The 16,790-nt window shown below is 37.6% G+C and overlaps 1 protein-coding gene across 1 annotated transcript in view; it reads right to left on the reverse strand.

Annotated features, from left to right (window-relative positions):
* CTNND2 (catenin delta 2) overlaps nucleotides 1-15,391 on the reverse strand; it is a 731,680-nt gene extending 716,289 nt beyond the window's left edge. Inside the window, exon 1 of the mRNA XM_029913318.1 lies at nucleotides 15,298-15,391. Within this exon, the coding sequence (XP_029769178.1) occupies nucleotides 15,298-15,311 (14 nt within the window). The 5' untranslated portion in view covers nucleotides 15,312-15,391. The remainder of the gene's footprint in view (nucleotides 1-15,297) is intronic.
* Nucleotides 15,392-16,790: the final 1,399 nt, after the last annotated feature.

Here is a 16,790-nt window from a genome sequence, read left to right on the forward strand (position 1 = left end):
GCATGGCCTGAGACTCAGTTTCCCCATTTCACAGTTTGAACCAACGAAACTGACCTATTTCATAATACAAGCATGTATGTAAAATGAACTGATTTAAACTTTGTCCAAACCACTGAAGTTAACGGAGTTTCATAGGGAATAAGTGAAGTATTTAGCCAAAAATATTCATGAGAAACATCAAACAATTGTCTTTTTTGGAGAATACAGTGAAATTTCATAATGATGCATACACCCTCCCCCCAATAATTTACCCATAAAACCAGTCTCCCCCTACTTCTGAAATATATCCTCATTTTCCTAAAGCCTCATCCATACGGTGCCAGAATAGCTATGTCAGTTAGGCTGTGATTTTTATGTATATATATACACACACAGACCTACCTATGCCAATAAAAGCCAAGTGTAGAATATAGTTCTACCAATAAACAATAAATCCCAAGTCTTTTTCCTAAGTAGATCCTGTAAACTTAGAACTAACTTAGTAGCTGTATCTGACCAAATTCACTATAAATTGTTTAATTAAACCAGGGATATTCTGATGCACGGCGGCTGTAAAATTCTGTTCCACTGATTTCTCCCCCAAGATTACCCAGAGTGAACTATTTCGCAGAGTGGACCATCAAAGCCTTCCCACTAAAGTCTCTTCTTTTAAAAAAAAAATCACAACACTATACTTTATGTTTTAATTGTGGCATATTTTCTAGTGATAGTTATATTAAAAAATCAATGAAAAAGCACAACTTTTTCATGTATATTTTCCCCATTTTTGACCAGTTCTAATGTTTTCTTCTAGCGCACTTTCTTTCCAGTGCTGTCCTGCACCAATCTGATAAGATCATGCCCTCTAAATTGTTGAAAAATTACATGGTTATACAGCAATACAGTGGGCCCTTTGTCAAAGCTTATCCTACTTGCTCTGTATTTTAACCTGGCACCAAAAGTATGTTCTAACAGGATCCTGTACTTCATCAAAACCCAAGTAATGCATGACATTGGCCTCTACAAGAGCTGGACCTGTGTTACACAGAACTACCCTTAGACACTGATAACAAATTTTTCCTGGTTAATCTACGGAGGTGAACTTCTTTATAAAGTGATGTCTTACATGGCCCATCCTCAGTTTTTAGTATAACATATTGGCCGGGAAAATTAAATTAGCATGCTGCTAGAAAGAAAAATTGTTTAAACAGTGTTCTAACGACAACATTTTCAGAGCTAGAGTAGAGACTGAGCAACATGGATGAACATAAACAGGAGTAGAGTATGCGATTTCCTTCTGGCCCCTCAAAATGTTTTCAAAAACATCTTTCCCTAGAATGCTGGAAGGTTGGGTTATGCACTGAATTAAAATTCATTGGACCTGTGGCTGGTATGATTTGAGTATAAGGCAGAAAATATTTTGGTCAGATTCTTTGCCCTGACTCTGCCTGCTTAGCACAGAAAAAAAGCAGGTTGAAAGCTGCCCCGAAAAGGAAAGTCAAGGATTCCTGCATTTGCCAGCAACTCTCACCACTTCTTGTGAAGGGGGCATGGAGCAGGGAATTGGTGGGACAGACTATATAGTCCTGCCTGATCTTTGGCTGGGACACCTGTACATAATTTAAAACAGTCTGTAGGGTAAAAACTCAGTGCAACTGAGAATCAAGACCTTTATGTTTTTTCATGAATTGCTGTGAATTTCACTATTTGTGCTGGCTCCACACTTTTTCATCTTGAAATTCGGTTTATAAGCTTGTGATTCTCTCAGTTATGGACCAGCAAATTTAAAAAAAGATGATGAAATATATTTCTGTTTTCAGTCAATTACTATTTTATGAGCTTATTCATGGGGTAAATCACTCATAAATAAGGCTACTAACTGTGCCACATTTGTTATTTGCTGTGCTGTAGTCATGTTGGGCCCAGGATATTAGAGAGACAAGGGGGGTGAGGTAGTATATTTTACTGGACCAATTTCTGTTGATGAAAGAGAAAAACTTTTGAGCTTCAAAAGAGCTGTGTGTGGCTTGAAACTTGTCCCTTCCACCAACAGAAGTTGTTCCAATAAAAGATATTAACTCACCCACCTTATCTCACACATTTGTTAAGCATTTATGTAATACGGTGCATAATAACTTCTCTCCACAACAGAGTAAATTATTTAGCACAGGTGAGGAATATCTCAGGTGAGAACTGCCTCAGGTGCATAACTTTTGTCTCTTTAAAAAGGAAAAATGTCCTTAATTGTTTTATTTTAAATAAACTTGTCAATGAATTCAATCATCTCTTTCTGAGCTACAAACACTCAAGAAAGAAGAAAATCTTCAGCAACAATGTGTGACATATTTTTAGCTTATTCAGCTCTTGAACTACTGAGTAAACAGACATTTCAGCGAGGGCTAGCCTGTGGGCTTGTGCACTGTAGCATTGCTGTCAACAAATTAGTCAAAACCTCCTGTGTCTGCTGCTGAAACACCAGTCTACAAGCTTTTTAAACTCTACACTGCTAACATCACCTGTATGAAAGAAGTTTCAACATTGTACTATCAGTTCATGCTGAGATGAAAAGCAAGAGACCATTGTTCAGTGAAGAAATTATACTAGTTATAAAAACTAATGGTGCAGTATTGACATTCAAGTTAGCAACATTTTAAGTACGAGAGAATTTAGTTATCTGCTGCACTACCTTGAGCAATAGCAAGTAGTCACCAGTATAAAGCAATGTCTGTAATAAGCAGAACTGAATGAGTCTAAACATAAGAATGGCCATGCTGGGTCAGACCAAAGGTCCATCTAGCCCAGTATCCTGTCCTTTGATAGTGGCCAGTGGCAGGTGCCCCAAAGGGAATGAACAGACAGGTTATCATCAAGTGATTCATGCCCTGTCACCCAATCCCAGCTTCTGGCAAACAGAGGCTAGGGACACCATTCCTGCCCATCCTGGCTAATAGGCATTGATGAACCTATCTTCCATGAATCTATCTAGCTCCCTTTTGAACCCCATTATAGTCTTGGCCTTCACAACACCCTCTGACAAGGAGTTCCAGAGGTTGACAGTGCGTTGTGTGAAAAAATACTTTCTTGTGTTTATTTTAAACCTGCTACCTATTAATTTCATTTGGTGGTCCCTTGCTCTTGTATTATGAGAAGGAGTAAGTAACACTTCCTTATTTACTTTCTCTATACTACTCATGATTTTATAGACCTCTATCATATCCCCCCTTAGTCGCCTCTTTTCCAAGCTGAAAAGTCCCAGTCTTATTAATCTCTCCTCATACGGAAGCCATTCTATACCCCTAATCATTTTTGTTGCCCTTTTCTGAACCTTTTCCAATTCCAATATATCTTTTTTTGATATGGGGCGACCACATCTGCACGTAGTGTTCAAGGTGTGGGCGTACCATGGATTTATATAGAGGCAACATGATATTTTCTGTCTTATTATCTATCCCTTTCTTGATGATTCCCAACATTCTGTTCGCTTTTTTGACTGCTGCTGCACATTGAGTGGATGATTTCAGAGAACTATCCACAATGACTCCAAGATCTCTTTCTTGAGTGGTAACAGCTAATTTAGACCCCATCATTGTATATGTATAGTTAGGATTATGTTTTCCAATGTGCATTACTTTGAATTTATCAACATTAAATTTCATCTGCCATCTTGTTGCCCAGTCACCCAGTTTTGTGAGATCCTTTTGTAGCTCTTCGCAGTCTGCCTGGGACTTAACTATCTTGAGTAATTTTGTATCATCTGCAAATTTTGCCACCTCACTGTTTACCCCTTTTTCCAGATTGTTTATGAATATGTTAAATAGGACTGCGCCCAGTACAGATCCCTGGGGGACACCACTATTTACCTCTCTCCATTCTGAAAATGGACCATTTATTCCTACCCTTTGTTTCCTATCTTTTAACCAGTTACCAATCCATGAGAGAACCTTCCCTCTTATCCCATGACAGCTTACTTTGTTTAAGAGCCTTTGTTGAGGGACCATATATGTCTAATTGATAATGTGTCTGCTTGATAAGAGTCAAATGCAATTTAAATGCAGAGTAATCCAAGAACTAATTTTTCTTCCTCTGCATAAAAATTTCACTTGAAAGTTTTATTATTTTCTAAATGTGAGGGTCTTGATCAAAATCTTAAAACACAAATTATGTTATCATGTGATCATAATGACTTGCAATATAATGTCACTAAAATTATGCCTTAGCCACTTTGGGTCAAATTCTGCCCTAGAATCTACAGCTCCTATTGATTCCCACATTTGTGTGCATGTGCATGCACAGTTGACCACAAAAACTAGAGTGACCAGATGTCCTGATTTTATAGGGACAGTCCCGATTTTTGGGTCTTTTTCTTATACAGGCTCCTATTATCCCCCGTCCCGATTTTTCACACTTGCTATCTGGTCACCCTAACAAAAACAGACCATTCAATAGGTGGTTTAACTGACGGGGAGTAAATTTAAAAGTGATAACAGGATTTCTTTTCCCCCCATGAAGCACACATTTAGCCTGTGGAATGTATTGTTCCAGCTACATAGGAAGAGAGACAAGATACAATGGGCATAGTTTAATTAAGCTGCAACTTTATTCACTTAACAAAAAAGGAGGCGGAGGGGTTGTCTCCCCTCTGTACCAGACTTCAGGAGCCACAACCCCTGCTTTTCCCAGCTTTCTCAGGAAATGCCTTTCCCTAAATCCACTTCCAACTCGTGTTTATTAGAGAACCCTATTCCTTCTGTAACAAGTACCTGCACACCTGGCACAAGGAGGCACCAGCAACTAGCTTGACTGCCTGCGGCTGATCCGGGATGGATCAGAGAGAGAGAGTTCCTTCTGGAATGCCGTGCATAAATACCTCCTATATGCCCAATGCACAGGGTGGGTCAATGCTCCACCTCATCTAGCCACTTCCTGTTCCCTCATTGACTCCACTCACTGAAAACCCCCTTTTCCCTTCCCTCACAATCCAAATGCAGTGGGGACACTTAAATGGCACTCCTTCCATGACATTCAGTGGCAGTCAATATATTGCCTTAAGACAGGGGTTCTCAAACTGGGGGTCGGGACCCCTCAGGGGGTCACAAGGTCATTACATGGGGGGTCACGGATTGTAAGCCTCCACCCCAAATCCCGCTTTGCCTCCAGCATTTAGAATGGTGTTAAATATATTTAAAAGTGTGTTTAATTTATTGGGGGGGGGGTCACACTCAGAGGCTTGCGATGTGAAAGGGGTTGCCAGTAAAAAAGTTTGAGACCCACTGCCTTAAGACAACACAGAGGTGAAGAATTTGGCAGGACAGGATTTAAAAAAAAAGAATTAGATATTCATTGTAATAATAAGAACTTCTATAACTAGGATCAACATTTAGAAGATTTTTGAAAGGGTATAAACTGTTATGCTTCAGGGCATAAGCCAATTTCTAACCAATGGAGTTATAGAATAACCTGCCTATAGGGAAAGTTTCTTCCTAAGTACCAGCTGCAGGTGTATTTTGCACCTTTCTCCAAAGCATCTAATACTGATCACTGTCAGAAACAAGATATTGGGTTAGAATGGAACACTGGTCTGATCCAATAGGCCTGTTCCTAGGTCCCTAAACTGACTCTTTTTTGTTCCTATGCACACCTTTTCTTATTTGAACTTTAGGATAACTACTTAAATGTAGACACCAAAAACAGGGGAAAAAATATTTATTTTAAGGACAGAGTAAACTCATATGAAGCTGAGAGTAAAAACAAAAACAAAAAATAACCAGGTCATCTGATAAATAGCAAAAGTAAAGCCATAGATTTACATAGAAACTGATTTAGCTACATGGAACACCCTACTGTGACAGTAAGTATTTTATTTCTCTGTTTGTAAAAGGATTGTCCTAAAAATTATAGATGTTTCTAGATTTTATTCCCTAATGCTATCTAAAAGCAATACACCATTTACAGTTTAGAGATTGTCCCTTATGCAGCCCATCATTTTTTTTCCTGAAATTATTCCTAATGATACTTCTCTCTTGATTTTGTTGTTGTTGTTACAGTCTCGTATTAAAAGTCCCCAGAGAAAAAAATGGAGAGCATATTCTTGGTATACTATGCCTATTAAAAATTAAAAAAAAAACACTATCTAAAGCTAATAATATTTTTGTATTAGATTCAAAGATTGCTGTCAGCATATCATATTTTAGGTTTGTCTACATATCTTATCAAGGTTTAATTTTAAAGAATTTTTCAAGATATTTTATCTTGCCATTTAGCATATTCAGAATCTAATACTGGTTGAAAAAAACTGTATTTTTTGTTGAAAATATAACATTAAAATATTGTAATTCATTTATGCACATTGCTAGTACCTAAATATATGTTTAAAAATCAGTAGCAAGCCTTTAGCATATGCTTGTGCAATTCTGATATAAATTAGATTGGTTATCCACATTTGTTGTCCAGAAAGTTTCCTTCTCAAGTGGCAAATTTTTATGGTTTTTTTTTTAAACTGTAAGCAATGCACACACAAAATCACTGCTCACTACATAGGTTACAATATATTGCACCTATACTTGACTATTTTTCCAGAAATCACGGACCTTAAGGATTTAGCTATCAAAATTTGATTTGCTGCACAATTATCTCAACATTTTTCCCAGTAAACAAATTGCACTACCTATGCATCTCCAAAAGAGGCAGATATGCACTGTAGACATGGGCTAGGATACTATACACTAGAGTATATGCTTAACAGAAATTATTTCCACAGAAGCCACTAAAATCAGATGATACATATGCTACTGTGAAATGCACAAACCCTGATTCATGTACAAATATAAATGCTTCTGGCTTCTTTAAGCCCCAAACAGCAACACATTTCTCATTTTCTATACATTTTTTTTCAATAAAAATTTACTTTATCTATGCAATGATTTTAAAAAATTACTTGTAATAATGTTACAATACTCAGGAAATATCTATAGAAAAATCAAGATAAAGAAAAATAAGTAGATCTTTTGCTTAGGAAGATTTGTGCAATAAGCTTAGGGAGAAAGGCATCCGCCCTTCCATTCAAATGACATCCTCAGGTAGCTATGCAGCTCTCACTTAAGGCAACTGGCGCTAAACATGCATCCAAGGACAGAGTTTAGTCCTAAGAGTTGTCTTAATATTTACATTTTAGTTTTTCAGTTGAACAGCTTACTTGTAGTATGGGTATAAAACTGTATCTAGAGAGAACAAACCAAGCTCAGCAAAGAACACGGGATCAGAATACTGTACAGATAAAGAGCTGTTTGTCCATGCCTGTAATTGATTTTTGCATGCATGTATTGATCCAAATCATAACTACATGGTGCTTCACAGTTGAGCTGTAGGCATAACTTTCAACCTGCCAAGGCACAAATGTGTGAATTACACTCAAAATGAGAACAAGATACAAAAATGAGGATAGAAATGGCGTTTCTTTAGCCTGTACAAGTTTCCTAAATCTGCAGTTTCAAGAACACATGCTTATATTATTTATAAGAAGAAACAATGAAATCACTATGAGGTGATGTCCATTTGGGTCTAAATGAATTGCATACCTCATCAATAAATACAATTTGAAATTATGTTCACAGAGTTGGGGAATCTTTTTGTTCATTATCATCTTGTTTGTCAGATATCCCAGATGCAGATTGTTGTGTTAAGATGTCATATCAAGGCAAGATAGTACATGTAAGGTAAGAAGAATAGGTTTGCTGAGACAACTCACACTGTGACTGGCTTCCTGTTTAGGTTATGACTGACAGACACAGCAGCTGCTAAAGCCCTGACACAGAGCAGGTAGCCAGAAAGGTCACTGACAAGTAAGGCTCTAAAAGTGACAAATGCTCTGTCCGGGGTACTGACTGAGTTAGTCCTGATAACACACTGAACAGGTCATCACTGGAGATATCAACTCCTGTATCAACAGCTTGTGCAGAGATTGAATAATTCAACTATTTCTAAAAAAAGTATGCTCTGATAGGCTATGTCCACACCTCAATTGATAGTAATATTTTAGCATGTTAACTAATTTGATTATTAATTCTAGGGTGTACAGGACACAAACATTCTTGGTTGTGTTTAACCCTAGGCGACAGAGTTCTATAAAATTAGCAAAAACATTTATGCCCTGGAGCAAATATTTGTGTTAGTGTCTATATTCGAATTTACAATAGTGTAGATTCATGTGTGTTAATAATGGAATCATAAAATATAGGGCTAGAAGGGACCTTGAGATCTCATCTAGCCCAGTCTCCTGTGCTGAGGCATGACCAAGTACACCTAGATCATCCCTCCCTTGGAAAATTATTCCAGTGTTTAACTATCTTTATAGTTAGATTTTTTCTCTCTGATATCTATCCTCAATGTCCCTTGCTGCAGATTAAGCTCATTAATTCTTGTTCTACTTTCAGTGGAGTGGGAGAACAATTGATCGCCACCCTCTTTGTAACAGCACTTAACATATTTGGAGTCTGTTGCCAGGTCCCCCCACTCAGTCTTCTCTTCTCATTCAGTCTTCTCTTCTCACTCAGTCTTTTTCTTTTTATGTCTAGTTTTTTTTTTAAGCCTTTCCTCATATATGTTTTCTAAACCATGTTTTGTTGTTGTTGCTGTCCTCTGGACTCTCTCCAATTTGCCCCCCATCTGTAAGCATGGTGCCCAAAACCAGACACAGTACTCCAGCTGAGGCCTCACCAGTGCCGAGTAGAGCAGGACAATTATCTCATATCTGACTTCAACATTCCCTTTAACACACCCTAAAACGATATAAACTTGTTTTGCAACTGCATCACATTATTGACTCACATTCAAATTGTGATCTGCTATAACCTCCAGATCCTTTTCTGCAGAATTACTGCTTAGCCAGTTATAGCCTATTTTGTAGTTGTGCATTTGATTTTCTTCCTTTCCAAGTGCGTGCTTTGCACTTATCTTTATTGATTTTCAACTTGTTGATTTCAGACCAATTCTCCAATTTGTCAAGGTTGTTTTGAAGTCTAATCCTGTCCTCCAAAGGGCTAGTAACCCCTCTCAGCTTGGTGTCATCCACTATTTTTTAAAACATAGTTTACACTCCAATGACCGAGTAATTAATGAAAATACTGAATAATAACAGGACAGACCCCTGTGGGACTCCACTAGACATGTTCTCCTAATTTGACAGCGAACTATCGATAACTACTCTGAGTACAGGTTTCATCAGTTTTGCATCTACCTTACATAGTTTCATCTAGACCACATTTCCTTAGTTTGCTGATGAGAATGTCAGGTTCCCCCATAAAAGCAAGGTACTAAGTTTGCCCTTCTCCAGTCTTTTTTAAAGACCATGATAAAAATTCAAATGTAGGCATACACTCAGCTGCTGGTATGCCTTGGTGTTGGGTGCTCAATCCCCAAGGAACAGACAAGATTAAAAAGAAACAAAACAAAAATCCCTTTAAATCTTTTGAGATAATTATTTCAAAGTGTAAAAAATAATGAAAATGTTCACAGTATTAAAATATGCTGATTACAATCAGTCCAGTTTGATTATTTCTTCATGATCAGAAAGATCTGCTGAATAATGGACTAAACTGACTTCAGAAAATGGTGACATCATTGCAGAAATCTGTATGTACTCACTTCTTTTTTTTTGTAAAGAAAACTAATTTTAAAAAGTGAGTTTTTAAAATGTCTATAAGTTCCAAGATGCAGGCACATAAACATCAGCAAAAATTGTAATTTCTGATTTTGACTCATTTCTGCCAGATACTCTTTAAAGATAAAGAATGTTTTATCTTTGGAGATTAAAATTAGATTTTTTTAATGAACCGTTTAACTAGAAGGATTCAATGTTAACTAAATTATTTCATTTAAAAGAGTTATTCAGCTTTGTCAAAATCCTGGCTTTCAGAAAAGGATCCACAGCAAAATGGATTTTAGCTCTTTTTACACTTGTTTAAGTATGATTTTAGAAGCAAGTGACAGTTTCAAAAAGACTTGTTTCATATATTTAGAATACCTTAAATACTATAAAAAAGAAGCGTACAATGCACTCACTCTTTCTCTCAAGATTTCATTCTGCTCCATTCGAGGCCTCATAATTCATCCACCTGGGAACTGCATTACCACCTCTACTGTGATCCTACCTTTATCCCTCAAGTACATTTTGAAAACGCTGTAGAACAAATGGTACCCCATTGCAAAAATGTCAAGGAGTTTACTTAAACACACAATACCATAATAGGTGCAGTTCTCTACTGCTTTTCTATCTCACAAATATTTGATCATGAGGAACATTATTGCTGGGGAAGTGGGGTGCATATAGACTTTTACCAGTGGTTGAAAAAAAAATGCTTTAACTCAATTGGCTATAGAAAAAATGTGACGCTCAGGAAAGGGCTCTGTAGAAAATATAATAGACATTGGGCTGTATGAGTTTTACCAAGTATTCCTTGTTGCTCTGGAGAGGTGGTAACTTGCATCACACAGGACCGCCCAGAGGATTCAGGGGGCCTGGGGCAAAGCAATTTCGGGGGCCCCTTCCATAAAAAAAAGTTGCAATACTATAGAATGCTATAGTCTCGTGGGGGCCCCTGCGGGGCCCGGGGCCTGGGGCAAATTGCCCCACTTGCCCCCCTCTCTGGGCAGCCCTGGCATCACAAACCTTTCCCTGGGTCCCACGCTGACCTGCCTGCTCCTTCCACTGTCCCACCCAGTCTCCTCTCTTTTCCTCAGCATAAACCTCAGTCCCATAAAGAAGCTGCCACATTGTCTGTATTCAAAAAGAGGGTTGGTGTCTTGGAGGCAGCTGAGCCCTCCTTTCATGCTCGGTGATAGCAAGGCAAAAATGCACCTGAGTCTAAGGGGATTATTCTGGGTCCATATATTTTACATTTTCCTGGGCTAAAAATAGAATTTGTCATAACCTAATCACAATAGTAACAAAATAAAAATGAAATTATTTGTAAACAGGAAACTCTCCTGTTATTCCACATGTAAAATATTCATGCAGTGGAAACAGTTCATGTAGCTCAGGACTTCAATCAGCTCCTTGAAATTGTCCTTACCACCTTAGTTTTCCCCTGTCAGTCAGTGCCAAAACTATGAATGCCCTAAAGATATTGTTTAAAATAGTATCACCAAAAAAAAGTACATGTTAACGTGAGCTTATCCAATGTTAATTGTAGACACTTTTATAAAAGCATTAATCCTATCCCAACCCAAATCTATACTCAATCAGCTTCCTTATAGAAATTATCATTTATTCACCACACCCAAGAATTTACTTCAAATGATTTGGGTATTGAAAATTTGAGACACTTTGAAATTAATTTTCATTACTTTGTTTTGAAAACCTGCTAACTGCCCAGAGCATCATTATAGCTGTAGAAGTCATTGCATTAACAGTAAATCTACAGGAGAAGAATCCCTTGAGGGATTTCAGTAGTGTGTAGTATCTTCACCTCTAATTCAAGGGAAAATCTATTAACATCTGAATTAATGACGACCATCAGTCTTGAAGACCATTACATACAAAATGGAATCACTTTCAGTCTGTTTCTTTACAAATTTGCTCTTAGTGTTTGAATGAACAAAACAAGAAGGTGACATATAAACTAAATTATTGAAATCACATTATACTGAAAGAGCAATTATGATGTGAAAAGCATTTCTCTTTGCAGAATAGTAGATATTAAAATGCAGTATTTTAAGCAAGCCTCCTTCCAGAGATGATGACCCCTTGATAGACCAGACACTATAATGTTATCATTTTGTGGCATGTATGATTGCACTGTATTTTATTTAATGTAGCAATTCTCCCTACCCAGATTTTGATGCCTCTGTTTAAACCACTATTGAAACTAGAAGGACAAACTGAAATATGGATGAATTATCAGTAAGTGTGAACTTCACCCACACTTACATCATTTAATGTTTGACTTGACTTGGAAATAAGGAATTCTATTTTTTTTTAAGTTAGAACTAAGAAAATTAAAGACTTTTATTAAATGCTCCAAATAAAAACAAGACAGATACAATGCCATGGTCTAGATTATTGTTTAATTTCATATGAATGTGCTAATTCTGAAAAGCTTGATTTGATGTTAACCTATTAACTGCCTGCTTTGGACCATGCAATTTCAAATATTTTTTTTAAATACTCTAAAACCCAGAAACTCTAAATTTTGATAAGTAAAAGGTATCTGGGGCCAGTGACAAATGTTGAAAACATTTTAGATGAAATCTCTTGAGTTGGTGCAGCTATTAACATTTTCCTGAAACAAATCAACAATCACATTCCCAAACTCCTTAAAAGATTGAACAGTCCGTTTTAGAGATTTTTAAATGACCTGGGTGCTGCTGATAAACCAAGAAGCATGATTTAAAACCCCCCATCTCCTATCAATCATAGAAACCAGAGGATTCTTTTTTTCATATGGCGATTGTCTGGAAAACTTAGAAAATAATGTACAGTAACTCCTCACTTAAAGTCGTTCCGGTTAACGTTGTTTTGTTGTTATGTTGCTGATCAATTAGGGAACATGCTCATTTAAAGTTGTGCAATGCTCCCTTCTAACGTTGTTTGGCAGCCTCCTGCTTTGTCCACTGCTTGCAGGAAGAGCAGCCCGTTGCAGCTAGCTGGTGGGGGCTTGGAACCAGGGTGGACCTGCAGCCCCCCTATCAGCTCCCCGCTCCCCTAAGTTCCCTGTGCGGCAGCCGCCCAGCAAGCTATCAATTGCTGACAGTTCAGCTGTCCCTCCCCCCACTGCCATGTGCTGCTCCTGCCCTCTGCCTTGGAGCTGCTTCCGGGGGCCTCCTGCTTGCTGTGCGGGGGGGGGGAGGGGAAGAGGGAGGTTAATGTCAAGGTGTCCCCCTCCCCTCTGCTCCTGCCCTCCGCTTACCCCTTCTCCATACAGAGCAGATTGGAGACAGGACAGGGCTCAGGACGTAGGGAGCTTGCTGGGCGCAGCTGCTGTCTCAACTTGCTGATATACTTAAAAAGGCAGTTTACTTAGAGTGGGGTCAGAGTACTTAAAGGGGCAATGCACATATCTCTCTCTCTCCCACACACAGGGTGTGTGTCTCTGTCTGCCATGCTGTCTTCCCTTCCTCCATTCCTGCTGCTTTGTAGAGTGTGAGGGTACATTAACATCAATGTGTTAACTCTTGAGGACTCAGCCGAATGCTAGTTCATCATTTAGCAGTAAGGCATTCCCTGGGAAATATTCCACCCTCTGACTTCACCACCTCAACCAAGCTTCACAATCATCATCGCTGTGTACAGTATTAAATTGTTTGTTTAAAACTTATACTGTGTGTATATATTTTATATATTATAGGTTTTTTGTCTGGTTAAAAAAATTTCCCTGGAACCTAATACCCCCTATTTACATTAATTCTTATGGGGAAATTGGATTTGCTTAACATTGTTTTGCTTAAAGTCGCATTTTTCAGGAACATAACTACAACGTTAAGTGAAGAGTTACTGTAATTCTTTCAATGTAGTTTAGCTAGTTCTCTTGAAATCAAATACTAGCATACTTAGTATGCTTTCAGATATTTCATTTTGAATGAATGTGGCTTTCTATAATTGAAATTATTGGGCTAAAATTGGGCTTTAATCTTGAGGAGAGTTGTTTTGGAATATAAACAAAGCACTTTAACCTTTAGAAAAAACAATCAAAATACTTACTGATAAGGAATGGTGTATCTTTGTTTAAAGTCACCCTCACTTCTTGACTCAGCTTAATTGGTGAGAGACTTTTTTTTTTATTATTTTAACTGAATTGATAGACTTTAGCCCTTTTGGCATTTTATTAATAAATGATTTCAGAAGCTTCCTATGTTCCCTGAAAAACAACCATCTTCTTGATTGAGGGGTAATTTGAATTACTTGAATTGGGGAATAGTTACTCATGCAGTAACGGATTTTTCTGAACCTTTTCTGGTAAAGTCTAACAAAATTCAAAACAGAATGACGTGTCATGCTTGGTCTTTTGTATTAAACAGATATCAGTCTTATCATTTTGGTTTATGGATAGTGAAGTAGATCCACATCTGGATCCAGAATAATTTTTGACAAAATTAATGATTCACACTTTGTAGAACTGGTTTTCTGTTGAAATGTATGTGAACACAGACTATCAGAAATGATGTCTTCTTGATACTTCAATATAATTCAAGCTAATAAATCATAGGGGTGTGTGTGCATGCGCGTGTGTATGTGTGTGTGTGTGTGTGTGTGTGTGTGTGAGCGTACGTGTGTGAGAGAGAAAGAGAGAAAACTGAAATAACCTACCCTTCGTTACCTTGAGCCATGTAGAGGCCCAAATCTGCAAAACCTTATTAACATAAATAATCCTACAGATTTCACTGGGATTACTCACATGAGAAAGGGTTTGAAGTATAAGGCATTTAACAACAATAACCTAAAACATGTTTCTTCTACTAAGATTACTCTTTTAAAAAATAGGTTCAAGCTTAATCAAATGTGTGTCAAATCACCCTAATTTCAATATGCCAATTTATGTTTGTAATTACTTATACTGAATTTCTGGAAGAAAATTATGTAATGTATCTAATAATTTTGCTATAATAGAGCACCTGCAAACAAAGGCTTAAAAAGGGAAATTGACATTTGTATAATTAAGTATTGATGTTACAGGACAGTGACTTCTGAAAAGTCCACTGAAATTTTATATATATTTAAAAGAATATGTTAAATATTCTTAAACTGATTGTTGAACTTGGAGAATGTGGGGTGGGTGGATGGTCAGAAAACACGTATGTTTGTGTAATTACATGTGTGTGCTTGTGCATGTGGAGTAAAGTGTCTTGGCTGGAAACTGACCTGGATTTTCAACCTTAAGATCACTGTCTGAAGCATATAGATTTCATAGTCATCAGGAGTAGACATCTCAGTCACCACACTGTCACCACAGTCTGAAGGTAAAATCTTGGCTTTACTGAAGAAAATAAGAGTCATTGACTTCAGTGGGGCCAAGATGTCACCCCAGTTCTTCAGATTTCCAATCCAATAAAAAAATAAAATTACTTCAATTGATTATAGCAATTACTTCATTTCAATGCCCCTATAGTTTTGGTGCTGAAAATTCTGCTACCAAAGCATGCCATAGATTCATCATCTTGTCGTATCAGATGAAAATAAAAAATCAGGTCACTTAATATAAATTTTCAACAGTCTACCAAAAGCTCACATTCCCTGGTGTATAATTTGTCACAAGAAGATGATCAATACAATTTATTATCAACGGCAATTCATTACAATGACAGACAAATGAGCAATTCGTACAGTACCTAATGCTGCTCATGCTTCCAGTCTCTGATCCAAGCTTACATCTCTCCAGTTGGCTGGCTACAATCTGGCGTTCAGCCTCAAGTTCTCGAGTCAGTCTCTCAAACTGCAGCTCCTGAAACACAAACACAAACATTCACTCAATGATCTTTGCAAGAATCAGAAAGAATTTCAGTTTATGTGTCAAATTATAGCTTGTGAAATAAGTGTTACTATGACAGCTTCTATGAAAAGCTTCTCCCACCCCTCTTTTTAACACATTCACAGTCCAAATGTATACGATAACACCTGCTGGTTCACCCATAATTCTGATCACGTGCATTATAAATGGAGTTAGTTTATTTAGGGTGAAATTTTCAAATGAGCTTAAGTGACAGACTCATGTCAAAATTCCATCCTTAATGCATATGTTTTTCTTAATGGTGGTGTAATAGGTTTTCACTAAGCTGATACAAGGATGCTAAAACAAAAGGAGCAATTTTTGACATTTATTAAGACTCAGCTAAGGGATCTGTAGAGAATAATACATGGTGATAAAATCTTTTGTACTCAGCTATATATTCATCATGCAACATAATGCAGTATAGACTGGAAAAATATACTATAAGATAGAGGTAAGTATGTTTTTATTGGACACATATTGTTTAATTTCAGCATCTTGGTGTTGTGTTGGAGGTAAACTCTTGTGGTTTCAGAGCAGCCCCTTGTTAAAATCCTGCCACTAACTGATGGTAGGGTTAGGGTAATTTTCCCCGGTTCTCTGGATATTACCAAGCCAGAGACAACATAGCCATAGAGCTCATAAAATATTTCTGAATTTTTTTAAAATGCACCAGATTGCATCAAATGTAAGTTACCACCCCCCCACACAAACACACACATTCAACTCCCACAGAGCACTCCCCCCCCAAAACCAACCACATTACAAGGTGAGTATAAAATGAACACCCACTACAAGATCTTCAGTTTTCCATGGGCTGTCCGAACATGTAGAGTACTCAGTATATTTTTCAAGAACAAAGAATATTTCAGCAAAGTGCACTTATTATAAGTTTGTCAAGTTATGCTGCCTTTTCTCCTTGGTTATAGTTACGAGAAAGCTAGTGTATGTGGCTGGCCCTTTAATGTGAACTAGGTCCAGCCTCACCTGTGACAGATCAACTCCCTCCCAGCTGAGACTGATCATCCGAGGTCAATTATAAAAGCCAGCAAGTGGCTCAGCAGAGTAGAGAGTTGCCAGAAAAGCACTGGGTTGTGGGGGAAGAAGAGAGACACAGGCTGAGGTAAAAAATGTTGTGGGAATCCCTTGTTAAAATACTGGCAACACATCACTGCTGAATCTGTGTGTTCTCATGTACACAGTCTCTCTCTCTCACACACACACACAAAAGCAGAAACAAATTCAGTACTATCACACAACAAGTAGTCTGTGTGATGACTATTCAGTCGCTTGCACTGCATTTACCACCATAGTATCCCACATAGGGTGACCAGA

Source organism: Terrapene carolina, unplaced genomic scaffold (genome assembly GCF_002925995.2).
Source record: "Terrapene carolina triunguis isolate 2854851 unplaced genomic scaffold, T_m_triunguis-2.0 Scaffold580, whole genome shotgun sequence".
In the NCBI taxonomy this organism is placed as follows: domain Eukaryota; kingdom Metazoa; phylum Chordata; order Testudines; family Emydidae; genus Terrapene; species Terrapene triunguis.